General features: G+C 44.2%; 1 protein-coding gene across 2 annotated transcripts in view; it reads right to left on the bottom strand.

Moving 5' to 3' along the window:
* DENND2A (DENN domain containing 2A) overlaps nucleotides 1–26,989 on the bottom strand; it is a 37,823-nt gene that overhangs the window by 7,580 nt on the left and 3,254 nt on the right. The window contains exons 2-14 of one of the 2 annotated variants that reach the window (XM_027665056.1): nucleotides 26,805–26,903; nucleotides 23,930–25,138; nucleotides 22,779–22,906; nucleotides 20,266–20,387; nucleotides 17,717–17,914; nucleotides 15,696–15,789; nucleotides 14,391–14,441; nucleotides 11,344–11,531; nucleotides 10,586–10,695; nucleotides 10,305–10,374; nucleotides 9,611–9,688; nucleotides 8,984–9,124; nucleotides 6,811–6,959 (exon numbers count right to left, since the gene is read on the bottom strand). In XM_027665056.1, the coding sequence (XP_027520857.1) occupies nucleotides 6,811–6,959; nucleotides 8,984–9,124; nucleotides 9,611–9,688; nucleotides 10,305–10,374; nucleotides 10,586–10,695; nucleotides 11,344–11,531; nucleotides 14,391–14,441; nucleotides 15,696–15,789; nucleotides 17,717–17,914; nucleotides 20,266–20,387; nucleotides 22,779–22,906; nucleotides 23,930–25,138; nucleotides 26,805–26,875 (2,609 nt within the window). In that variant the 5' untranslated portion in view covers nucleotides 26,876–26,903. The remainder of the gene's footprint in view (nucleotides 1–6,810; nucleotides 6,960–8,983; nucleotides 9,125–9,610; nucleotides 9,689–10,304; nucleotides 10,375–10,585; nucleotides 10,696–11,343; nucleotides 11,532–14,390; nucleotides 14,442–15,695; nucleotides 15,790–17,716; nucleotides 17,915–20,265; nucleotides 20,388–22,778; nucleotides 22,907–23,929; nucleotides 25,139–26,804; nucleotides 26,904–26,989) is intronic. The other variant, XM_027665065.1, reaches the window with a different exon arrangement.

The raw sequence follows: 26,989 nt of genomic DNA, 5'->3' as shown, positions 1-26,989 counted from the left end.
CAGTTACTCATCTCTTCTGGGTCTGTAAGCATTTTTATGCATCAAGAGAGGGAGAAGGCTTGCTGCTATAAATCCTGCATGCAATGTCACTTTGTTTTATTCACATCCAGGTCTGAACAGGCTGGAGGAGGGGAGGGAGACTGGTGCAGCCAGAAGGAGTCACGTTGATGAGGAAGGACGCTCAGCTGGCTCCTGTTAGACTCCATGGGAGAATTTACATCCAGCAACCTGGATCTGGCAGCTTATTGCTGACTTGAGAAGGAAAGGGTTTGATGGGTGTGGACTTGAGCTTGCTCTGACAAAGGAAGCCTGTTTTCCCTCCCCACCTCACTCCAGCCAATTTGGTAGATGTGCATCCTTGTGCTGTATTGCTAAGGTACACGGAGCAGAGTGGTGTGGCTGCGGGACACCTGGCTGGCTTTCATCAGGTAAGCTCAGTTTAGCAGAACACAACTGTAGTTGCCAGGACATCAGTGTGACAGTATGAAGCAATCAGGCAGCAAACATAAATAAACACATGACACTTTTTGGAGACAGGGAGATCCCAAGGGGGAGGCTGGAATCTGCTTAAAGTGAGAATTTTATCTAGGACTGCAACAGGTAGGGAACTGGCATCCAGGAAAGACAGCTGGGATGTGTGCACTGAGAAAGTCTCTTCGCAAAACAGAGAAAGTTTCCTCTCCCTGCACTCCCAAAGGCTTGTCTTTTGTTAAGGGGATTCTCTATAAAAACAGAGGAAGACCTTTCAAAGGCTGTCATAGACAGGTAGCTTTAAGCCTTTACATGGGAAAAAAACCCTCTCAGTTGCCCATCCTTGTTTAGGAAGGTCTGAGAGTATCCCCCTCCCTTCTCTGCATTCATTCCTGCAGGCTGCCTCTGTGTCACTGCTCTCAAGCTGTGCCTGCCCTCATCAGCAAGCCCACATGCAAGGTAGATAACAAATCTGACAGAAGCAAAATGAAAATAATAAGAAAACACAGAGCTAGTAAGAAACAGAAACATTTACAAAAAACAAACATAATAAACTCACCGAGAAAAAATGTGGGAATAATATCAGAGTGGCTGATTTTTGTTGTATCTTTCATACAAGCTAATCTTGAAAGAAACCACGACAAAAGTGAATGTGCTATCTTAGTGCACTCCAAGTTAATGAGATCCCTTAAAAACCATCTCCTTCAAGGCTGCACTATTCATATACTAATACATTTCAGGTCATGTTAGCACATATAAAATCAGGGGTTTCTCTTCCCCTCTATTACTGCAGAACGTATTTTCCACTCCTCAATTGCTGACTGATAATAGCTCCAGTAACAGCAGCAGCAGCACAGTGAAAGCTTTCATCACTTATGCACAGCAGTGTGGCATTACCACCACTCACCATTCCTCTTCTTTGAGGAGGGGTTGAATGTGGACATGTAAGAAGTTTTATTGTTGTCACAAATCCTCAATTTTGAAAGTATATCCTTTTTATTCTAAATTTCCTTTCCTTTTTCCTAATTTTCCTGACTAAAAGTGGGAACTGACTTTATAGACAGCATTTGAAAACCAGTGGAAAACATCTCTGATTCCAGGTAGCTCCACAGAGTAACAGTGAGCAGCTGAAGTACATGGTTATTTATGGTATGGTGATGTATTATGGCATGCTGTCTCCTGCTATATTTATGGTGGCTTGTTCTTCCCTCAGCACAGCTCTCAAGTCCCAGTGAGTACACATGGTACGTGAGAGATTGAGTGGGAGGAAAGATGGCTGAGGTCCAGTTAGTGGAAGTCAAAGGCAGAGCTGTGTAAGTCTGAAATTGTACACACCAGGCAGCGGGAAGTAAAGATAACTTCCCCTTCCACCCTTCCATCTCTGAATGACTCATCCCCTCTAGGATGAGACCTAGTGATCTCTGCTCTGAAACATTTCTCACTGTGGAAGACATTTGCAGAGAACAATACTGATAGGGTTGAGGTCTGTGAGGCTCCTTTGAAGGCAGTTCAGAGATGGACACAGAGGAGGTAACACTGAGGTATCTCTTCCACATGTGATTCAGTCAGACTTGCTCTGCAGATAGTCTCAGGGAGCTGCAGGTTGCCAGGAGCCCAGGAGAACCTTGGTCTTCTGGAATGACTCAAGCCTAAGCTCTCTCTTTCTCTTGCATATGGCACTGCAACAAACACTAAGAGACTGCTGATTCACACCATGGCTGCTGAGCCTTGCAAAAGAACCAGTGTGATAAATTCCTTTAATGCCAGCTGTGTGACTGTGTGCTCTTCAGCCAGCAGCAATGGGATTGCAGTGTGCTCTGAGGAGTGCCATGCACCACCCTCAGGCCACACGAGTTCAGGGCCAGATGTTCAAATGGGACACAGACACCACTTTTTAAGGCTTTTGGTTTCAACAGTGATCTTAAAAATACCGCAGGTCTTTGAAGTACACTTTCGAGATCCTGAGCACACTTTCATGGGTTCATTCAGCCTTCTGCAGGGAACATGGTTGAGCTGCATGTCTGATGTCACTAGTACAGAGGCTAAAAAGAACTGAAGTACGCAAAGAACCCTCAGACCCCTTCCTAAAGGGCTGATTTCGACTGACACGCAGATCTCTCTGGCTGAGCACTCCTTTGGTCAGAACAATGACAGCACAGCAGTTTGTGACATTTGTTTGCTCTAACAACAGGCCTTCCCACCACACAGAATCCCATCACAAACCTACCACAGAGCATCCTATGAAGCTGCTGTTTCTTGATAGCCACCTTAAACACAGGTGGCCAATACAGAATCTGAACACAACAGCTGCAACTACATAGAAACCCTTCTTTCTCCTCTGGGAAAAGTTGCTCCAAGAATTGCTTGACTTGCTCTAAAAGACACCTTGACAAGTTACAACAGCTTCTAAGGAAGGACAATGGCTGTTCAGTTTGGTTGCTTTCCTCCTAAACTTCAGACTGACTACAAGGTTTCCAGTTTCCCACTCCAAAGGCAAGCACCTACAGTAAAAAGTCTCCAAAGCTGAATCCCTCTTTGGGTTTAGGATACTTCATGATTTCTGAAAAACACCACTGAATCAAACAGCCTTGTGTAGTTTAATGCCAAGAAGCCCTGTGGTCCCTGCACTAACCAAACTGCTCAAAATATGCTGGCATTTGGCAATTTAAGATGGTTTGAATAAGTCTTTTCTCTTTATTTTTTTTTTTAATAAGCTCTGCTACAGTAGTACTCATTTTACAAACACCTTCGGATTTCTGACACTGTGTCACATCTGGATTTACTTATGATGGATTACAGATCTGGTTTACAACATTTAACAGGCGTAGGAGCTTCCAAGCATTGTCCCATGACTTCGTGCAGCATTGCTGCAAATCCCGTGAGGAGGGTGCCAAGTTCCACCAGCTGTGGGGACCCTCACTGGCTCCCACCAACGTGGCAGGTTTGTGCAGGTGAAGAAGCGAGTGTTAAGATGATCTGAAGAAACAATGCTATTATCCAACATCAAAACTTAATCCTAGGGTTTCTTCTTCTCCCTAATCACAGTACAAAAAGGAGAAATCCGCGAGGCTGAGATTCGCAGTCCCAGATTTGTTTTTGCAGCACATGGAAAAGGGTTCTTCTTGATGATTAATTACCTTTTGCTGGGGATGACCACATTTAAAGTGTCTACTCTAATTCTTTCAGATCTGCCTTTGATAACAATGACCACTTTGTGTTGTTGACACAGCTGTGGTTTCTGGCAGAGACAGAGTTGGTCAGATCCACAACAGGCTTTTGAGATCTGGAAAAAGGAGGCATTGATTTTAAGGCCGTGCAAGTTTTTCTGTTTTAAAAAGCCTTGTGAATCTCACAGATCTCCTGCTCAGGCCAGTAAAAACTGCCCAGCGCTAGGTACCTTGTGACATCAGGACACTTTTGGTTGGAAGATGCCTTCTAAAAGGTTGGCCTACAGTGCCTGGAACTGCATGCCAGGCAGCATCCCTTGGAAACAAAAGCAGCTCTCATGTTGCAGCATCCAACCCGTGCCAGGGCCTCAACTGCCCCAGGACTAAAGTTTACAGTGCAGGAGTGAACAAAAGCTAGGGAAGACTATGCAGACCAACACAGTTTTCACAAAGTCATTCTCCTGGGTTGCAAGGCTATGTATACTCCAGTTTCCGTAACAACAGAGGAGAGACACCCCCACACTCAAAAACTAATAAAATTCTTTCCTTTTCCGCTGCCAAGCTGTGGATTGACAGGTCTTTAAACACTGTGCTCATTCTAAAGATGGAAAAGACAACGTATTTCACTTGCTGTACACTTGTTAGATGCATTTTTTGGCCCAGCTTGAAAACATTTCACAGTTCACGCAGTATTTGGCAAGAGACCTTTCAGCTTTCTTTTCCCACAGACTGATTTTACAGCAATTAAAAGATGTAAATAAATTTCATACATCATTTCTGTGTCACTCATACCCAGACACACCTTTACAAACACAGACAGATAGTTATTGATAATGTCCACATGAAGAACTGCAAAGATGAATGATAAATGTAATTTATTGCACATCTTTCACCATGTCACCTGCACTCTTCCCATTAATCCATCTCAGCTGGATTATTTCTAGCATTCCTAACCTCTGAGCAGTTTTCAACAGCTGCTTTTATCGTTTTTTCCTTCTCTTAAGCTATTTCCAAAAAGCATTTCTTTTTTTTCCTCTGAAACTGGCATTTTCACTCCTAAAGTAAATACTACTTAATATTCATTGAGTTCAATGTGTTCCTGTCCCAGGAAAAGCATCATTTTGACAGAAGATCCTGTATCTACAGCTTTCAAAACATGAACTGTCCACCAATGAGCAGAAGAGACTGTTGATCTTAGCCAAGGCTCACCAATCCAGTCCACTCAAGTCACTGAACTGGATTAAAACACAATAGTTTATTTAATTTTGAGGCTTATTTTCTTTGTTTTCTGCTTTTCACACCTTTACAGTCCTTTGAGATAATTTCCAAGCTTTTGCTCCACAAAAATGAGCCAGAGAAACTTCATATTTTGTTATAGGAAAAGAAAAAGATGCTCCTGAAATTGCTCAGAGCAAGGTCTTCTCAGAAACATCAAATATTAAAAGTGTCATAGAGAGCTGGCAAATCTATGGTAAATATTTGAATCTGAGCCCTGTGGTCTAACAGACCCTCGAGCTTTTAAACCCAACAATTCCTTTTTTTCACAGAAGAAAAAGCTGTTTATGATATTATTAGAGATTCTAGAAACAATGATTCTACAGCTCTCTCCCACTCTCTTTTACAGGCCTGTGCAGGTGGACTCATTGTTAAGGACCCTGGATATACTGACAAAGATACAGGGGTGGGAAAAAAAATCCATCAAAACCCATCAAAATGCTTTCAATTGGAGATATTCTGTAACACACCCCATGTGTGTTACACACGTGGTGTTGTGCTATCACATAAAGATGTGATAGGAAAAGATCTGGTAAATAAAGGTTCATTCTAAACCGATGCCTTAAAAAAAAAACCCCAGAAGTTCCCTACTGTTTACTCATACCACCCAGCTCTCATGTTGAGATTACAATGTCATCTACGTCCTTAACAAATTTTCTCAGAATGTAAAATTTTTCCTACAGAGGAGGAGAAAAATATTTGAAAGCCTGTGATCATAAACTCTCACATAAATCATATATGTTACATGGAAATACAGCGTTTGGATGAATTCTCTCAATTTCAATGCAAGTCTGAATGCTCTGCATGAAATGTGTGGCTTAACCATCCAGAATACTAAGCCTCTATGCATATAATGTATCAGTGATTCTGAAGAAGCAAATCTTCCCCTCTCTGACTCAAGGCAGCTGGTAAAACCTGCAAGTAGCCAGTGCTCTCTAGATGCTACAGCTTCCCTCTCCCCAGCCTTCCTATTCCTGCGATGTGACTGCCTGAGCTCTGCCCACAGAGAGCCCTGGATCTGTGCAGAATGAATTTTTCCCTTTCACTTTCCTGTAGAAGGGGCCTCTCCATTCTTTGCCCCAGTGCTCAGTCCCAGAGCTGCAGGCTGCTGCCTGGAAGTTGTGAAAACAGACAGCTTAGGGGCATTGTACACTCCTGAAACCTGAGCGTGCTCTTAAGTGTCATTACTCATCCAGGCAGCTTTTCTTTCCCCAGCCTTGGCGAGTTTTCCTCCCTGAATCCTCAAGTGCTTCAAGGGCTGGAGAGCTGCCAGCCACCAGCTGCACAAGATCTTAAAGAAACCTGGACCCATTTTCATAATTTAGGAGAGCAAACAAACAAATTTTTAAAAAATCAAATTGAGCAGATTCAAAACAGAAGGGGGAAGTCCTCCGCCTCACTTCCCCTCATCGCATCCTTTGCTTTCACCCCCCATAAGAAAAAAATCTTTAGAAACCAATATTAAAATACAAGCTGAAAATTTAAGAAGATTTTGTGACATCAGGGAGCAACTCAGAAGGCACAGTCATCTCTGCCCAAGGCTTGATCCCTGGAAATCCCAGCAACAGCTCAGCAGGGAACACTGCAGCATCATGGAGCAAAAGGAGGGATTTTGCTTCCTTAGCACTGGGATCTGCTCTGAAACTGTCTGGAGGAAGTGGAATTTGGTTCTCCTTGGGAATGAGAAGCAGCACACATTTTGCAAACTGCAAAAATGAAATTATAGTTCATGGCCTAAGTTCCCCATTCCTAGGAAGAACAGCCCTACTCACATCATGACGAAGTTGGAAAAGAGCAGAGAGGAAAAAGAACAAAGCAGAGAGATCAATTACTGACTGCAGCCTTCCCATCCTCCCTTCCTTGGCAGCATTTTCTTTAAGGAAATGCAAGAGGGTACCTGAGCTTGTCTGCGATAAAGATCACCCTCCTTTCCAGCAGCAGGGAGGCAAAGACTCTGCTCAGATGCCGCACGCTGAGGGATGTGAACAAGGACTCGAAATCAACGTGCTCAAGCCTGGAGTCAAGAGGCCGCCGAAGCTCAATGACCTGTTGGGGAGAAAAAGACCACAAGTGAGCGTTTGCTGCCCACCCAGACCTGGCAAGCAAGGAGCCAACAGGTATTTTCACAGCTAACAGCCCTCACTATCTGTGCTGGCAAACACCACACAGCGTTAAGTCCTCAAACAAAGTCTGTCCAAAGACCTCCCATAAATCCTTCTTCCAGATGAAGACGACCCAGAGTCCACTCCAAGAGGCACAGCACGAGATCAACCACAAGTTCCCCCTACTGGACTGAGGACAAGGAGCTCTTCATAAGGAGGAAAACTAGTTTGTGTCCAGCTAGGAGCAGTTTTCAGCCTTTCTGGCATTCAAGCAGCAGAATATCATGGAGCCTTTCAAATCTACAGTCTGATTTTACAGTTACAATTCTTTTTTTTTTTTTTTTAACTGCAAGAGTCTGGATGCTTAACCTACTGACTATAAATTTTTTATACCAGTTACAGAAAAGAGCAGCCTGTGAGTATTTTTCTTTGTTTGTATCTACTTACATAATGCCTGTCACAGCACCTTAGCACTTCATACTCCTTATCTTATACAGATGCTTATCTAAATTGTTTTTGAAAGCCTCCAACACCACACATTTCATAAATCCCACAAGAAAATTACTCTAGTTCTGAACTACCCTCACCAACACCAAACCTGCAGCTAAAACATGTCAGAGGCAAATTAGTTCAATTACTTGTTGCTGTCACTCAGAACAATTGGTCACCTTCCTCTCTGTTGAAAGGTTATCACATGCCCTTCTTTGTCCTTTGTTTTCTATATTAAGCAAACAATTTTCTGAAGCTTTGCCTGTATTTTCTAGACCACTTAGTAAGCAGAACCACTCTTCTGGGGCTTTCTTCCAGTGGTTGCATTTTCTGGAAAATGGTACTATGAATAAATTTTCACCGATGCTGGAAAGCAGAAAAATTGCTTTCATTTATTATTGCTTTCATTTATTATTCATCACTTGAAATTGCTTTCACAACGAAGGAGTTTGTCTAAATAATGCCACATTGTTACTTTTGCTCACTTTATGGCCCACTATACCACCAGATCCTTCTCTGAAGTACTGCTGCTCACTCAGTTACTACCCTGTTGTGTTAGACTACTCCTTTCTTCCTTCCAGCATTTTGCACTTGTCCATATTGAAGTTCACACCAAATCTTCAATCTACAGAATCATGGAATCATTTAGGTTGGAAAAGACCTCTAAGATCAATCAGTGAGTCCAATCTTTCACTGATCACCACCTTGTCAACTAGACCATGGCACTAAGTGCCACGTCCAGTCATTTCTTTAACACTTGAACACATTTCTGGAATTTAGGAGGGGTCACTTTGAATTTTAATCCCTTATTCTCCAGTGTGCCTGCAACCCACCCCAATACTGTATTGTGTAAATGTGGAGTTCATTCCGTCAACCAGATTATTAATGAAACATCAAGGATCCTAGACACAAACCAGCCAAAACATTCTCACAGCCTGACAGCACACCACTGGGACTCTGCTCCTCAAGTGCACATTTTTAACCAGCTGTGCATGTGCTGTGCAGTAATTTCACTTAGTTGGGACTGTTTTCAGTTGAGTTGAGAATGCCCTCGTGTAGTCCTGTGCTGAAAGCCCTCAAACACAATCTTTATCAACTTGCTCACTTTCCTCCCTCTCACATTTAAGGTATACACGCCCAACACAAAGTGTGTTCAAAACTACATCCAATTTGTGTCCCCCCATCCTCCCACAGTCCTTCAATGCTATGGGCAAAACCCCTCCCCACTGTCTTCACACCACATTGTGTGAGATGCAACCTCCATGCTCTGAAAACACCATTCTGAAAGGTTGCAGCATTAGTCTGGTGTGGTTCCAGGTATTTTTTGACAAGAACCCCATGAACTATTCCATATGAACAGGTGTTCTGTATTAAGGATGCTGGAGCACATGCTATGAACCTCTCATGGTCCCAACTTCCAGTCACCAGTCCTGCACTATTTGCTGGCCTGTTTCCCTCCCTCTAGGATGGGGTCTTTACCTCTGTTCCTGAGCCTGGCAAGAAGTTCTTGACTGTAATTGTCCGGCCCAAAGCTGGGAATGGTGCCTCCATGACACTCCGCATGAGAGGCTGCACCAGGGCTGGGGAAATGCCCCGTCTCTTCTCAACCTCATCCAAGATCTGAAATAAAGGCATGAAGACACAAAAACATGAAAATCAGGAGGAGGGAGGTAACACCAGGAATGAAGTGTACCAGCATCTATGTTCTCTCCCTAATCCAGCATCGCCATGGAGCCTTGAATCATAAGAAGATAAAAGGTACAACTGAAGACCCTTAACTTCCTTTAGCAAGAGAAATGCAGCTCCAGCGAGGTCACTGGAAAGCTTACAAACTGTGAACTCCCCACCACACTCAGTCAGGATTCCACCTTTTAATCTCTTTTGCATTCTGGTAGTTCTGCTAAAGGAAGAAGGCAAGAGCTAGCAATCTAGTCTTCCTATTAACTGCGCTTTTCCTAGGTTCTGGAATTAGCATGCAGTTGCCTTGCTAACAGCATTTCAGGCCTTTTCTTCAGCCATCAGCTTCTCCACTCTTCGTGACGTCAGCTTCACTTTTAGGTCCCTCTTGACATACAGCACCAAGTCCCCCTCTCTCTCCCCACTCACCTTAGAGAAGAGGTTGAAGCATCCAAGGCGACTCACAATGCAGTAAACTTCTGGGAGACGCTTCCCTTTCCCACTGGGCTTTCAAGACAAACGCGAACACACATACAGAAAAAAATCACCAAGAAAATGTCAGAGTAATAACTACTGCAAAGACAGAGTGACCAGTCTTTTAGTTCTGCGCCTCACTGGCTGGCTCAGAAACTGGCAGACATGTGACAGTAGGGTGATGATGGAAACCTGGCTCAAACCCTGAAAACAGTGGGGAGAAATGGGCACAACCGCAGTATGATCCCAACCTGCCTAAATTCAATGACAAAGGCAGGGCAGACTGCTCTACAGAAACAACTCTGAGCCTATGGGACCAGCACAGGGTTAGACAACTGTCCAATAGCTATCTAAACCTAAGGGATACAAAGCCTGTCTTTAGCTTAGTGGTGAAACAACAACCCATGGTCATGATGTTAAGTGCTGGTGCAAGATAAATGCAAGAGAGCTATGCCTGGAGTGGAGGATGGTACTCAGAGAGGTACTTTGGCACTGAACAGAAGAGAGCAAAGCTGCTCTGTCGCTGCTCTTTCTTTCCACACTGAAAGAGAAGAGCAGCAGCTTTCCACTTTCCAAAATAGATGCCAGTAACATCAAACCCACAGAAGGCTGCATCTCTAGGAAAAGATAAAAACCCAGGGATAATTACCAGCAGCCTCCTACAGTATCCAAATCGCCTGCTTCCATCTTCCCCCGTCAGGACAAATGAGAATGTTTCACTGCAGAAAAAGAAATCAGAATGACAAGATACCCATTACCCACATTAACAGTCTCTGACACACAAACCCAATAAACCCAAAATATTCCTGCATTTCCAATACACTCCTCTCAGGGCTCTGCCCAATTTTCTACTGTAAAAACACTTGTACTTAAGTAGGTTGATAGATAAATCTGTTTCTCCTGAATCAGGATGTAAAGTACAGTACTTACCTGGCAAACTGATGGATGGGGGCCCAGTCCTTTGCATCAGGGAAGCAAAACTGGGGAATAGCTTTCAACTGATCTTCTGCCTCTCGCATGAATTTGAACGAGCGCTCAAGCTAGCAGAACAGAGAGAAGGAATGTTTCCAATTAGTCATGTGGGGATGGAATGACTTCAAATATTTTTCCTGTGACAAATGAAGAGGTGATGACAGAAGCTAAGCTTCTGCCTGGAAGATATTAAAATTTGTGTGATTCTGGCTCACCTAATCTTTAGATATCTTAAGGTACCTCTGTGCCCCCAATTCCACCAAGCCCTGCATCTGCAGCACCTGCCCCTGCTATATTGTGCCTCTAATCTGTGACACAACTTCCAGCAAGTGGAGAGAGAACTGAAGTCTGAGGGGAGCTCTGGTTACATCCCATTTACAAATACGCTGTCACACTGGCTCTGTGTTTCTCCCACTCCTCGTTCCCTATATTGAGGTAGCCTATAGACAAAAGCTGTGCCTTCCCTTTAAGAACACATGTCTTCTCCCAACCATCAGTTTTCTTTAAAGAGAAAAGGGGGAGAAAGGGAATAGCTACATAAAAGTCATAGCCAAGGGCAGGAAAAGATCTAAATCAGCTGCTCTTTCATCAGTGAGGGATATCATGACAATGCTATGGTGGTGACTGCAGGGAAGCTGCAGCTTCTCCAGCTGTGCAAGTGCACCAGGCAATCCAAGACACATCAGCCAGACCTTCCCGACAAGCAGCACACGCACCTTCAGTGGGAACTGCTGGGTAACCTCAGGGACATAGGCAGCCCCAGCCTGCTTCTTGTGCAGCGACACCACGACAAAGTACTCGAAGAGCTGCCTCTCTTGATACTCAATCAAGTCCCGTTCCAAGGTTTGGTACCGCGGGGTTTGCTTCAGCCGAGACTTCACATGCACCAGGCGCTGGCTGTGAGCTACAAAAAATAAAGATTAGACACTGTGACTTTGTCTGGCTCTTTGCACAGAGCATCAACTGAGACTGAGGGATAAACTTGAAATCACCTCACTGCATTTGCTTTGTCAATGGCTGAGTAAGATGTGGGAACCATTTGGAAGATGCACTACAAACATCATCAGAGATGGGCCATAATCTTGTGCCATTACCCTAAAGAGCTTTGGCAGCAGAAGGATTTCATGGATAGCTTTAACAGCTGAAGACAACCCAAACTGAGATCCATATGGGACATGATGTAACAGATAATGTCTGGCCATTCATCCTAGCACTCATTTATGAAGTTTTTAAAGCCAGCACAGTTAGGTAATTAATCACCTTTGTTCAGAGAAGGCTGTGGGTAGCAATCCCCACAGTTTTACAAGAACAGCACTTGGGTCAGGCTAGAGCTCTGCTGTCTGAGTAATGCTGGGAACTCCCAGCTTCAATACACCAGCTGGGCTGTAGGTTGACAACAAAAGAACATGAAGAGAGGTGCAAATGAAAAATGCCGGCTCATGCCAGTTCTTCCTGTGCCTACAACTAATCCTTCAGGGCCATGCTTCTACAAGTTCACCCGAGACAAAGGGAAAAAAAGAAAAACTGCTAAGCAAGCTGTAACTGCAACACACACATGAGCCATGGGACAATAAACATTCCAGCATGGAAAGTAATGAAAAGCTGCCTGCTGAGAAGAGACCAGATGAGATTCCCTGAGACCATCCCCCTGCTTTGTTTTACAGTTGCATCCCAAATTAAATCTCCATGATGTCTCCCTTACCCCTACTACAAAAGAAAGAAAGAATTAACTACAAGCACAGACTACAGCACATTCTCACAACTATGCTTTTTGTGAAGGCGGGTGGCAATGCAACATTTTGACAGCAAGAACAACCACAGGGATACTGCAGGAACTCCAAAGACATAAGATGTCTGCTTGGGAGACAGGGCTTCCTGAAAGATAGTATATAGACACTTGATCTTTTGTCTGGTAAAGTGCCACTTGTGGACTATTCCAGACTATTCCAGACAGTACAATTTAAAGTAATCTGGAGGTGCCTCTTAAATCAGAAAGTGTAACAAACCCTGGACAGTTAAAGCCTTGGAAAGATGGCTTAGACTCCTTTCTCTTGTCACCTATTGTGTTATTTGCTCTAAGGCTGCAAATCTTCAAAAGTTTTCAGAAGTGGTTTCTGTTTCACCAGGGACTTCAAAAGGAGCAGTGTCACAGCAATGCTGAGTGTTTCTGAAAAGCTTGCTCAAGATCCACATTGTTTATATTCTGTGCAATCTACTAAAGATAGCAGAATTTTACTGCTGTCATCACAGCAGAGTTTGCCTTCAAAGATTTTTCCTTCCCAAGGGTCAGCACTTCTGGCTCTGACACTCAGTCTTATGATTTACTGTGCCTCAGATGATGTACAGTGACTCTCCAAGCAGAGGTAACTGCCTGGTGTGATTGGCCTGTTACATAAAACACACAAAGTTCCAGATACAAGAGACTTCCAAAATCATCTCACTTTCCTCTTTAATAGGAAAGTCAACAGTTCAACAAGGCATAAAGCAAAATACAGGTGTACTTAGAGCAAACAGCAAGTGCCAGAGCTCCTAGTAGACTTGCACAGCCACTCAGCCCCAGGTATAGATCTGGATATTGTTCAGAGTTCTGTGCTCTTGGATTTGAGGTGACTTAATTCCCAGTTGCAGTTACTGAGAAACACAGGACGATGCACATGATTCACTATGGCAACCAGTAACAGACAAGAGTTTGAGTCTTCCTGGCCACATCTACATTGTCTTTCTCAGCTAAATCTGAACATGGTCTATACTTCACCATATCATGTTTCAAGACAGTTGTGAATGTAATTTGTATGCAATCTGGGCGCAAACTCTGTCTCCCTGTCTCCAGGCAAGCCCAAGAACCTGTCAAAAGGTAGGTGGTGGCAGCAACTTTCAGCTTTGATCTTACTAATTTAGCAATACAGATAAAAGACTTCCCAATGCAGACGAGAGCAAGAGCATACAGCAGTTCTTGTGTGGGATGCTGTGTTCATAAAAGAGAGCTCAGTCTGAGGTTTCTTTTCTAAAAGCCTGAAAGAGAGTAAGGACGAGCACTCCTAAACACAATGCACTGTGGTTGACACAGAGCCCAACAGCTGCTTACGCCTGTCTTTTCAGCTTGGGCACTGACCTCCTCTCCAGATCAGGTGTGCTTGTGAGTCAGGAAACTTTAGAATCTGAGGGTGTTTCCACCTTGCATTCTAACTCTAACAGCACTTTGAATTTGCCACACAAATTCCCATAAGACTGTAATGTCCCCAGCATGTCCTGGGGCTGATTACCAGTATAAGAAGGTTTCAGGAGACTAGGATGGAGATTGGTACACCATATAGCTCTACCACAGTGAAGCAAGCCAGTTCAGGAGAATTTAACTAGCAATAAATTATATAGTGCAATTCTGTTTTCCTTGCCAGCCAGTGCGGCTGGTGGCTTTTCTCCCTTGGTAAACATGTGATGGGTTTCTGAACACCCAGTCCCAGACAACACTGCTGCTGTCAGCCTGGTCACTCATTTCTGACTCTGAACTTAGAGAAACCTCAATGACTACGAAACTCAGTGCAAAGAGCTTTGATGGGAGTTGGAACAGATGTTTTGTTTGGGTGCCTACAGCCCTTTTCCCATGGATTTTCTTCTGCAGCATTGAGATATTTGTCTTCTCACTGTGTTCTATGCAGAAACAAGCTCCTTCTCCAAAGGCAGAACACAGATGAGAGACCTCGTCCCAGGAGGTCAGAGCACAGTTTATCAGGAGCCATTTGCTCTCTTCACATATTTGCTTTACCTTTCAGCTTCTCTTCAGTATCACTGTCTGATTCACTGTTTTCATCTGTAACTAGGAAAAAAAGAAAGGGGAAGATGAATTAAATAAAATCTGCTTATAACTGTGTGTTTCTTATCACTGGCATGAGAAAGCCAGGTCTGGCAGCTTCAGAGGGAAGACAGTATAGGTCCCAAGGTTCTTGTTCTTTTCACGGTGCACATACCCACAGATATTTAGCTTACCAACCTTGCTATCTTCCCATTCATTCAGGGAAAAAAACCACCCAAACACCAAACAAACAACAAAATCAATTTTGCACAGCCATAAAAGTTGCATAAAGAATAAAATGCCAGGGCAGTGTTTTACCCAAGTCTGTATAAGCACAACACCAAGGTAAAATACTGATTAATATGCAGTAGTTCATGGGACAAGGGCCAAAACAAAAAAAGAAACAAAAAATCCCACTATCAGACTGAATCTGACTCAAGGCCTATATGGTCCAATAACTTATTCTGTCAATGAGAGAGGGGTATAAAAAGTCTGGGATGCTTCCCCTGAAATTTCATATAAACACACCCATCCACCCTGTGGGTGTCTAGTCTTTATAAAATAGGATAAACAGTAAAAATTAATTATGGGAAACAAATAGAGCTGGTGGTCACCTTTTGCTGGAAATTGGAGTGTTTTGGAAAGAAACACTGTGTTGGAAAGACCTAATTTTAATTTTTACAGAGATGAGATGTTTAAAAGTAATTGCTCTGAAGTATCTAAACGCTTTGGGCAAGCTGTTAACTGACAGTGGGAGGCTGAAAGTCTCAATCCTGTTATGATGGCAACGGTCCTACAGTCAACTCTCAAAACCCTGACTCCTAACTGAGGCTATTTGTTTATTAGGATGGAGAAGAAATAGGACTGTTTCAAAATCTACTGTCTTCTGTTGGACAGTTCACTGAAGTGACACATTCCTGCAAAATATTTTGATCTCAACAAATCAGACTTTTTGGACAGAACATTCCTCTTCAAAGCTTCCATCCTTTTCCAGAAATAAACATCAAAAAGGGGGGACATGTTTGGTGCGACCTGCAAGGTTATCATGCAAAGCCATGGAATAAAAATGAAGCAAGAAAACCAAAAAACTTCCATTTTAATAGAACTCTTAATTGGCAGAGGAACAGTTCTCATCTTACAAAAAAAAGAGTGGAAACCCCAACTCAGTTTGGACTGGAAGAAGCGCTAGCAAACGTCACATAAATCACAAAGCCAGCCTAAAGTGTAAGACAAGTCCTCAAAAAGTCTTAGATGTATCATGATTCAAAGTTCCTTTACCTTTCCCTGAATTGCTCTCTGTAGACTGCGACAGTCTCTTGACACGTTTCTTTCCCCTCCGAGCCTCATAAATGGCATTGATTTTCAACACAAGCTGCTCAGCAAACACACAAACAAACAAGGTTATTTTCCTCAGGCAAGAAAGTAAGTTAGAATTTCATGCAAAGTCCTCTGTTTCCCAACTTTGACCATATTGAAACTCTTCCCTCGACGGCTCAGAGCTCACAATTACCAGGATCTATCCTGTGCTGCCAGTGGCCACGCTCACTCTGGTGCAGAAGCAGGCACAGCAGGAGCCCAAGGTAACAAGCCCTGATGAAAGGCCATGTTTTAGTGCCTTCCACACTGTGTGGTCACATGAGCTTGACAGCGTCCACCTCTCCCTACTGTGATCCACACTCCAAGGACCAGAGGTTCCCTTGGAAACCTGTCCTGGTCTGCAGGTTTGGAAGCAGAAAACTGGTTGGAGGATGACTGAAGAAACCGAGATGGGTGGCAGCCAGCAATGTTGAAGTATTTTATACCAGTGGTTTTCTTTGCAAATCCTTTAATCCCTGGCCTCCCAGCTGACCAGGAGAGAGGATGTTAGTGTTGGGCATAGCTGGGCTCAGTGGCTCATTCAGTGGCTCTGGTCTCTGTTCATTCCTGAAGGGAAGGGGAATCGCAGCAGAACCATGCTGGGATTCCCCAAGTAGATCTGCTTCCTTGTCAAGGTCCCAGGCAGGAGTAGGAGGCTACAGCTTTCAGATTTATTTCAGAAAGTCTGTGATCCCTGCACACACGTCCTGAGAGCTCAAGGTAAGACAGGTCCACCACATACTTGGACAGGGAGCTCTGAATCTGAATATTTAAGTGGGAGGCAGGATAATCTGATGCGGAAGTACAGCCTCCACCTAGATGCCCAGTTCAAGTCTCAGGTCGATGTTATCACTGTCACAGCAAACCTCAGTTCTGAGCTTGGTCTGCAAGACTGCTCAGTGGCACAGTCTGGTAAGTAAATCCTCATAATCTTCTTTTCAATTGACATAAAAGTCACACATTGTGAACACACCGATAGAGCTCAAGCACATGCACAGGTGTGTAGGCATATTGGGAAGGAAAACCTGAGACATTTGCAGTCTTTGGCTCATTTCTGAAGGGCTGAGGTATACAGAGAGGGCATTCAAAAATCAGGTATGCAAACACGAACACAGATCTGGCAACCAGGACACAAAGACCATATACAAACACATCCCTTTTTCCCTAAATGAAAACTCTAGGTTTGGAAAAAGATCACCACAGACAAACCCTGGTAGCCTCTGCTTGTCCAGCAAGGACTGGGATAAGCAACTGTGTTTTTATAACTATGTCTTTGAAACATTCAATAGATAGACTGCTGCCAAACTTCATTTGGACTGAATACACATCCTGCCAGATTTGAAAGAAAATAAAATTGAAACAGAGTCATGCTGTATCTAAATATGAAGTAGGAAACACTGCTGCAGAAAATGTTCGTAATTGCAGACAAGTCCTTTTGTCACTCAAATGTCAGTATGTTCATTGCTCACCTCCAATCACACCTTACCTTGAATTAGAAACAACCAGTGCATGAGAAAGAGCAAAGAACAACAGATTTTGAGGAGGAAACAAACATACAACACACAGACAATTTCTGACTGTCCTATACAGGAAGCACAGAAGGAAATATGATGGGGCATGTCTTTTGCAAAAATATTAACTGCTTTTTTCCCCTCTAATATACTTCAATTTTTTATCCCAAAATTACAATCCTTTTTTTTTCTTATTATTTTATCTCTCCCAAAAATCATGAAGTCTCAGATTGAAAAACAACTTCTTCAAAACTTGCAAACATGTTTGTGTGCCTTCTCCTTCAGGCAGAAAGGGGGTTAAACACAAGTCAACAGCCAGGACAAGAGCAATATTGCGGAGATGGCACATTGGGAACTAAAGAAAACATTGTCTCATACTAACATTCCTGCCTGGAAGAAGCCAAATAAAAAAAGACAAAGACCTGTATTTACCTTGGGAATCTTCCGTCTCCTCTTGCCATTCTGGGAGTCTCCCAAGGAGAAGAAGGTGTCGTCTGGACTGCTGGGGGTTGAGGGAGGGCTGATTTTGGATGGTGACCCAGTCCCATCACGGCTCAGTTTCCTTATGTCTGGCAGTTTGAAACTCCGACGCTCCGAGTTTTGTCGGAAAAAAATGGGTTTGGAAAGCAACTGGAAATGAAGTAGAAGGAATGAATGACCACAGTACCTCATGTACCTTTGCTTCATTGCTAACAGTGTCACCACAGTAAATCCAGTGGGGTAGCCACAGCATTCAGTTGTCAAAACAAGAGTGCCCGCAGATTTCTACACATGCAAGAAACCCACCCATCTGCCTGGCTGGATCATCTTGACCATCTTAACAGCAACTTAACCATCTCATATTCATTCCAAAACCAAACACAACCTCAGGGCTTGGCCAAGAAGCCTTGCTCCAGTGTGAAAAAACAGCTCTGAGGACTTGGGTAATCCAGAGGCTGGGATCGTAAACAGGACAAGGCTAACCAACCAACTGACCACAAACATTTGGGATAAGGAGCAGTTAGACAGGAGAAACAGAGAAGCAGTGAGACTGCACAAAATGCACTGACAGTATGGCTGTCTTTGACAGTAAGCAGAATCAAATATTTCAGAGGAGGGTACAAAAAAAGCCGTGACAGACAATTATGGACACTGGTTTCCTCCTAAACTCATTAGCAAGTTCAGTGGGAGTACAACAGTAGATATTTCAGTACCAGAGTAAAGTTCTTAAAGCCTCTGATCAAAAACAGCATCAGAGAGGTAGAAAGCTCAGTTCCACATACTCTCCTCACCAGAAAGATGCAAACCACTTCTCACCACAAAGACTGTCAATAAGAACACTTTCTGTCATCTCCTACAGAATATCCCAGATGTTATAACAAGGTTAAACTGCACTTTTTGTGGGCACTGTAGCTGCATTCCCAGAGGATGTATCTATACAGCACTAAGCGTGGGGGAGAGTTATCCAACCTAGTTCTGAACAAGTCACAGCAGCATTGTGACTGTAGCTGAGGCAGCACCATGATCTGCCTCCATCAACAGACACACTCATCAGCTATTAGTCAGACCGATTAATTCACCCAGGTTAGCTCAGGAGTCTCTGGATGGTTTGGCAGAAGACACTCAACTCACAAAAACACTTGCCACCCACAGAGAAGTCACAAGTTAAAATGAGACTGAAGATTCTCATTCTGCACTAGTGATATGAGCCACGACTGAAAGTCTGTGCAGAACCTTTCCCCTCACTCTCTAGGCTGGGCAGGCTCTCCTGCATGATGCACTTGGCAGTATTAAACACATTAGTTGCCAAGAGAGCTACAGCACTTCTTTCCTGAGTGATGCAGATCATGGCGTTTAGATGCCAAAGCACTGTAGTGTAACACGATTACTCCCGTTCAGCGCTCTCCTGCTGGGAACCATACCTATGGTGAAAGGCATTCCCACGCAACACTGCAGCCCCCTTTTGATAGCACATGTGGGAAATCAGGGCACACAGGTGATTATAAAGCTCTCTGAGGGAAATCAACTCCATCCTGACACTCATATACATAGACCCTTGCTGCTCCAGATCTAACTAGCAGCAAGGAGAATGGATTGAGAACCACAGAACAATTTTCACTTTAAAGGGTTGAACTATCCAAAGAAACCTTAGGTGCTGATTAAGCTGGTTGAAAAAGAGCAACATGTCAAGAAACACTGCACATAAAACTTCTAAAAATGTTGGATAACGGCTCTAATAATAGTTGCAACTTAGAAAGCATGGGAAAGCCCTTTGGTTAGGAAAGCTGTGTTTAGATCCCTGCTATCCACTCTGAGCTCAGTTGTTGCCAAGATGACTTCGCCTGTCACGCTGTCCCTGCTGTTACAGGCTTGGACTATCTAAACAGACAATATAAATCCACCAAAACAGCTTAGGAGGCTGAGAGCAGGGATGGCCTTGGTAAGCCCTGAGCTCTGAGCAAGAGCTGCCAGCCAAAGTTTTACCTCTTCTGGTGGTTGCATAGACAAGGAGGAAAACAGCGTCAGGCCGTGTGCTGGGCTGTGGTGGGAACACTCTTCTAAAGTTGGCCCTCTATCCCAGAGACTGGATTGCATTACTTATCAGCAACTCATCTCATCACAGAGAGCAAAAAATGCATCCTAAGGGAGGGGCTGCAGAGGCACCTTGGCATCAGCATGGGCAGACTGCCCACTGACACTGAGCCAACACTACTGCAGGGCCCAAGCACTTAAATGCCCTCTTTGAGGGGACTTAAATGCCCCACTCTTACAGGGAAGGTAATCCTGGAGAGAAAAAAAAGTGAAAGCCAGCAAATCATTTGTATAAGGGAAAGCTGGGGTTTTCTTTACTTCGCTAAAGGACAATCTCACTGCACTCTGTGGTAAAAGACAAAAAGGAAAAAACCCTGACATGATCTAAGTGTCCACTTTTTCCACACAGGACCTGGATTTCACCCAAAATCTACTGCAGCAGGAGAGGTAGCCACTTGAACCAAAAGTACCTTAGTGGGAGTCCCAGGTACAGAAGAGGTGGGGGATGCTGGGAAGGTCAGGACACATTTCTTCCCCAAACAGCGGCTGTTGGTCTCAATGTCTTCGTAAGGGTTTTCCTTTGATGGTGGATCTGCCGCAAAAAGCCACAAGCAAGAGATTGTAAGTGCAGAAAAATCTTTGAGGTTTGCCATAAAAATCTGTTTGGGGATCTGCTGGCCTTCTCCCACCTCCCACATCAGACATAAAGACCTGTTCTCAAGCATTCCTACAATTGCTTCATTCTCTCCATAGCCCTAGAAGTCCAGCTGCTTGCTGGACAGTGTCCAAACCCTGACACAGGCACATGCAGTCATAGAAACATATCACAGATACTACATATGGAAAAGACCAAGCAAGTCCTCAAGTTCATTTTCCCCTCTCCAGAAGAGCTGTGAGGTTCTCATGCACATTGCTAAATAATTATATTTCCTTCTTTCCACTCTTCTGCTTAGAATTGCCCAAGTAAAAACTCAGAGCTGAAGGTTAGCATAAAGGCTCTCTCTCCTCTGTTTAAGCTTCTTTAGGGGACTTAAACACCCCTAAACTCTCTAAAGTGATGACCTCTGGTCATCGCTTACTCGGGGCTGAAGAAATGCACTGCTCTTGGGCTTACTGAAGAAAGACTTAATCCACTCTCTGAACATGGATGTCTATCATACAACACAGGTTTTCAAACACATCTACCAATCATGGGTGCTTCGATCTCACATACTGCATTTCAGAAAGAGGGAATGGCCATTCAGTACTGAAAATATACTTCAGCTGTCACATAACTGGGTAGATTGGAGAAAAAAGAACAAGCTTGAGTTCTGCTGCCTGGCCCATCCTCAAACTGCTAGGCATGTCCAATCAACTTCAGTCTAAAATAAAGAGCACTGTTTCCTTCCTTTTGACAAATAAACCTTGTCATTCATCTGCCTGGCACAACTTCCAGTATTCCAGGTAAGAAATGGTGAACAGGTAAAAAGATGGTGCATGAAGGAAATCTGTATGACTTGTTGTGAAATGGAATAATTATCTCAACAGCTGAACCCTCCCTAAATCACATGTATGAATGTGTGTGCTTGCATGCCCTTTTGGACACACCGAGGGTCAGCACTAAAGTCCTGTGGCTGAAGTCTTGGTTCCCCCTCCATTGGTGTGATTTTCACATCTTGTTTGTTTTGCGGATTAAACTTGTCTGTGGTCTTGTGAAAAACAGAACTGCAGCTTTTTTTGAGTTATCCCTGTCCACCCCTTTTCCCAAGCTTCCACGGTAACACCACCAGGATCGCAGGAACCAATTAAAGATCACTGACTCCAGGCAAAGCCTAGACATGCAGCAAGAAAACTAAAAAACAAACATACTCTATTAGCTGACAATTACCCATAACTTTGTTTTCTTCTAATCTTTGTAACTGAGAGCTGGAGGGGAGAGGAATTTCAGGCTGGTGTTTGAGTTCCCTGCAAGCTTGGGACACAGGGGTGTTCTTGTGTTTGAATAGACGGATTTGCCTTTACAGCCACTCTGTAATGCTATCCATGTTATTCCAGCTGACAAGGTGACCCTTACTCAGTGGTTTCTGAGACCTCCCATCATGCCCCAACATAAACCCCCCCTAGCAGCTGCTCAGAAACTCCCTGTTCCTTTGGCCCTCCAAATAAAGAGAAGAAAAAAAGCAAACACAGGGCTCTTAGCCCCAGAAATGAGGTTGACAGCTTCAAAAATGTCAAAAAGGATGGATTGGAACTACCTTGTCTGCCATCAGTCCCAAAGGAACATAATTCCCTTCAGAGACCTTTCTCATCAAGTATGATCAGATTTTATCCATATCAAAATAATAGTGCCTGGCCTCTTCCTGAGAAAGAGCAGCTCCTCCCATGCTGAACAACACAGACCACCTTTGCAGGATTTCAGCTGCATGGCAAGAGCTGATGCACTCATTCTTCCCATTCTGCTGAACCCAGCCAAGAGCCTACAGCTACGAAAACTCGTTAAGGCTTTTTCAACAGGGAGGCTTCTATTCTATGTTCCATCAAAGGCTATTAAAAAACACCATCTAAATTTCAAAGATTGTGGGACTTAGCTTCATAACTGCAATGGCACCTGAAGCCATACACAATCCTATTCCTGAGCTGTGGAACTGACTTCAAGGCTATGTTTTCAGACTGTTTGCACTATCTCAGCAGTGACAAGCTCACAATGGACAGATCAGAGCTGTGAGAATTAATCGGCGGGACAAAAGGAAGGCAGAGGAGAGAAACCAGCAAAAAATAAAAGCTGTTTCCCACATGCCTCAGGTTCATCTTTGAAGCTGATGAGTTTTGAAATATTCTGTCTGTTTTTCTTATTACTTGCCAATAATCTGTGTAAAATGTGTCCCAGTTTACATTCGGATAATAAACATACTTTATTCAGCACCTCTGGTGAATGCTGGTTGACCATGAGTTTCAGTTATTCAGCATTAGCAGCCAACTGCCTTTCCCTGTCCAAAGTTCCTACCCAGGATGTCCTCATAGACGTTCTCCTCAGATAAAGTGCGTGTGAGGGCCAGCTTGGTCTGCGCGTACCAATCCACCCGGCCGTTCTCAGAGGATGACTGCAGCAAGTCTTCAAACTCATAGGACTTCCTGCACCATTGATGGGAGAGGAGAAGGAGCAGAGCGACACAGTTAACCAACATTTGTAACCAAATTACAGCTAATTCACTTCTCCAACATGCCATGCAGTTGGCAAAGTTATTGAGATGAGAACGTCTCACAGCCTCATCCCATATAAAGCGTGGAAAAGTACTTGGTTTTTTAACAGCCACACAAATAAAGGCAATTTGGGGATGCCATAGATAAGCTGGGTTGTCATGGCAATAGCACACTGTGAAGATGCAAGTGTTAAGTGACACATCCTGTGACACTGCACAGAACTTGAGGCCACGAGAAATCCCATTTACAGCACAGATCCCACCCTTGACAGGAATACGGGGGGCCCAAAATCAGCAATCTGAGCGGCACAGGAAAACAATATTTGCCCTCAGGATGGTAAAAAAGGTAAAACCAGTTAAGTGTCCCCCATGAACAAACCTAAAGTTTTGATTTCCTTTCTGCAACTGAACCAGGAATTTTCAGGTGACAGTTTATACAGAGGGCATTAGAAAAGCTGTGTATTTTATGTTCCCCATCCCAAAAATGTGCGGCAATCATGTGGGAGGGAAGAAAAGGTAAGAAAGCACTTCAGAAGAATATATACATGCCAGCTTCAGTTAGAGGAATAGGTTTACTACAAACTGTGAAAATGCTGTGGTAGAGCCTAGAGATTATCATTCCAGACCCTGTTCCAGACCAGCTGTGGTCATTTTCTAATTAAATAGATTTTCTGCTAAAAAAACCCAAAACAAAATCCCAGATCCCTCAATCTTGGGCTTGAAGGTTAAGCCATGTAATACAGTGACCATAAAGGCCAAATCTGCTTTGACTTATCCCTTCACAGTTACCCTGAGAAGTTGTGCTGGCCACTCATAGATTCTCAGAGAGATAACTAGGTGCTGCTTATGATGGAGATTATGAATGATGGGGGAAGACTTGTCTATCTCAGAGAAAGATGGGAAGGTGGAACTCCACCTTCAAGACCAACACCTTTGTGAAACACAGCCCAAATACCTGTGGTCAGCGTTGTTCTTGTGCTTCCCGCTCCAGAGCCTCCTGCTGACGGCTGATGGGGGAGGAGAGGAGGGTAGAGGAGGGGGAGGAATGGATGGCAGAGGGGGTAAGTTTCTTTTATTCCTGGCTGCTGGCACCCAGTCCTCTTCCCCCTCGTGTTTGAAAGTCCGCCGGGGCTTTGGCAGTGGGTTGATGAAGGGCTTCTTCTCTGGCACCCCTGGCTCTGTGTACACATTCTCCACTGTGCAGTGCTTGGATTTCACATGAGAAGTTCTTATCTCTTCCAGAGTCCCAAAAATTGGCTCACTGATTTCAAGGTCCATGCCAAGAAGCCTTTTGTTGAGCTCAGCCCCACATATGCTCTCATGGCCCTCGGGAGCAGCGTGCCCTTGTGCTGCCTTCTCCTGCAAGCACTGTGGGGAATAGTAAGTACCAGGCAACTGTGGCTGCAGTTCTGCTGAGCTGTCTTTCAAAGCCTGCTCTAGCTTCTTGACCTGACTAAGTACTGAAAGATTCTCCTTCTGGATCTCCCACTTCCCACCCTTCACCTCCTTGCATTTTCCAGGGCTGAACTCCACTTCCTCATCCTTCTGTGCTTCCCCCTTTCGCTCTGCTGCCTGCCCTGTGCCTTTCTGAGTTCCTGCTTTCCGCTCATTCTCTTTGCCTGCCCCTTTGCACTCCAGTTCCCAGTTCACAAGTCTCTTGGCCTCCACCTTCCGAGTCACCAGTGCTTCCCCACTTGTCTTCTCAGGTACACAGGGCGTCTTGTGCTCATCTTTAACTCCTGGTTCCTCCTCTCTGCGAGGAGAAGACTGAGTTTCCTTTTTCCCTTCCCATTCCGAAATTTTGTCCTTGATGCTGAAGGACTTATTCCTCAAGCCAATTTTTCCAGGTGACCGTATATTCTGAGTACCTCCTATCTGTCTCCTGATAATTTTATTGTTTTCTTTGACATTCAGATCCACAGATGGGTCACTGATAATCATTTTAGGACTAAGCATGTTCTGCTGAAAGCAGTCTAGCCTTGGATCCAGCATCAAGTTCTCCAAGGCTCCCAGTGGGTTCTTCACCACAGAAGAAACTGGTTCAGCTTCAGGTGTTAAACCCGGGGCAACAGAGGCAACTTCAGAACATCTCTCACTCAAAAATCCGCACAAAGGTCTTTCTAATTCCTTCACAGCTGCTGTATTGTTATCTGGAAGCTTGATCCTACATATCAAAGACAAAAAGAGAAGAAACGTTCACCGCCATTGCTCACCCTTGGTTAAGTTCATCAGCTCCTCAAGCTTTACTCATGAACCTGATAACAGCAGAGGATGTTCAAACCAAGCACTTGAGAAGGGCTTAGAGGGGAGGATGCTCAGGGAAAGGTCCTTCTAGCCAGAACATAATGCTCTTCTCTCATTACAAATAAGATGGTGTTTGAAATGAAGCTTTTCTTTGCAGTGGCAGTAGGTGGCAAGTGAGAGAGGTCTTTTTTGTACATCAGATGTGCTGATGCCAATGAGAGGTTCACGAACATGCATCTCTGTGTGTGTGTGTGTGTGTGTGTGTGTGTGTGTGTGTGTGTGTGCAAAAGTGCAGCAGAGTTTTGGACATCATCAGGCATTGAGCCAAGAAATGCCAAATGGACCACTTGCAAACAGTAGCAAAATTGTCGCTTGTTGAACAGAGGAGAAAACATGACCCAGCTGGCATTCCTCTAGTGCCTGCTCAGAGGATCTCTGTGCATCCATCCAAATGTTCCCCAAACACACACTGATCCACAAAGACTGCACTTTTACCACCATCCCAGGCCACATGTGGGCTTAGGCTCCAATGCACTGAGGCACACTCCCAAAGCCACCAGATTCAACATTCTCAGATTAAACATCTCCACTGTTTGAGTCCAAAGTGCACAAAAAATCCCTAATATATTTAGTCTAGGGATTTCCCAGTATGGGATAACACAGTATCAATATTGTGATATTTTATTAATATAGTAAAATTCCAGCTGAACGTGCTGGAAATGTTTCTGAACTAAAGCACTTAGCCACATCCTTGAGGTTTGCCTGGGCATGGGAAAGAGCACCAGGACAACTCAAGGCAGTTAGCGGGATGCAAAACCATATCATTAGTCCCATTAGTTCCATTTAATCACAATCCCAACACTGAGATTCCACTAGGGAAATTGCCTCATTCACTTAAAAGTGTCAAGTGTGTCTCTTCCAGAACTTAGCATTCTTGTAAGAGAATCCATGGGGATGCCCAGTGTGCTGGCAGGCCTTGAGCTTTGTCCTGGAGTGAAGCAATGCTGGCAGCCATTGCAGACTCAGTTGCAGTGCAAATTGAGCTTGGGACAGGTTTCTGAGCAGAAATGGGACCTGAGTCAGACCCAGTTCTTCCCCAGCTTCACAGATATTTAACTCCTGGCTGTCTCAGTGACACCATGCTTTGATTAAGAGCTGGTACCATGGTCTTTCCCAAGGAGCTGGATATCACAGTGCCACTGGTGGTTGGATTGCAGAGTAGAAATCAAGGTTGGACACCAGGAAAAGCCTGCAATGGGTGGGGACACTGGGGCTTGTCTGAGGAATCTCCAAGTGTTGATGATTTCAAGTGCAGGCAGGGCAAGCATGGACAGGGATATCATCAGCACAAATGGTCATGCCTTGGGGCAGACCTTTTCTAGCACTGTGAGTCTGGGACATTATAAGTCTGACTGGATGATACAATGCACACCATCACAGCCCAGGATGAGACCTAAGGGTGTGCTTTAACACATGAGGAGAGAGGGACAGTGCAGAGCAGAGAGAATGTTTCCTTCCTTTGTTTTGCTTTGGATAATAAACATAAGCAAAGCATCCTGGCACTGAAACATGGAAAAAGCTCTCACCTCTCAACGGACTTGCAGACAGTGCTTCCAGACTTGTTGCTCACATCGGCTGCCTTGCTAGCTGTCATCATGTCAGCACACAGCAGGGCAGCGGGTCACCTGCAGACAGACACACAGAAGAAGCATTGCTCTGTGCTCAGCATCCTCTTTTCCTTCTACACACACACACACACACACACACACAC

Source organism: Corapipo altera, unplaced genomic scaffold (assembly GCF_003945725.1).
Source record: "Corapipo altera isolate COAL_440 unplaced genomic scaffold, ASM394572v1 1, whole genome shotgun sequence".
NCBI lineage: Eukaryota > Metazoa > Chordata > Aves > Passeriformes > Pipridae > Corapipo > Corapipo altera.
Note: the sequence above shows the minus strand (reverse complement) of the source record. Positions and strands in the feature narration are given on the sequence as shown.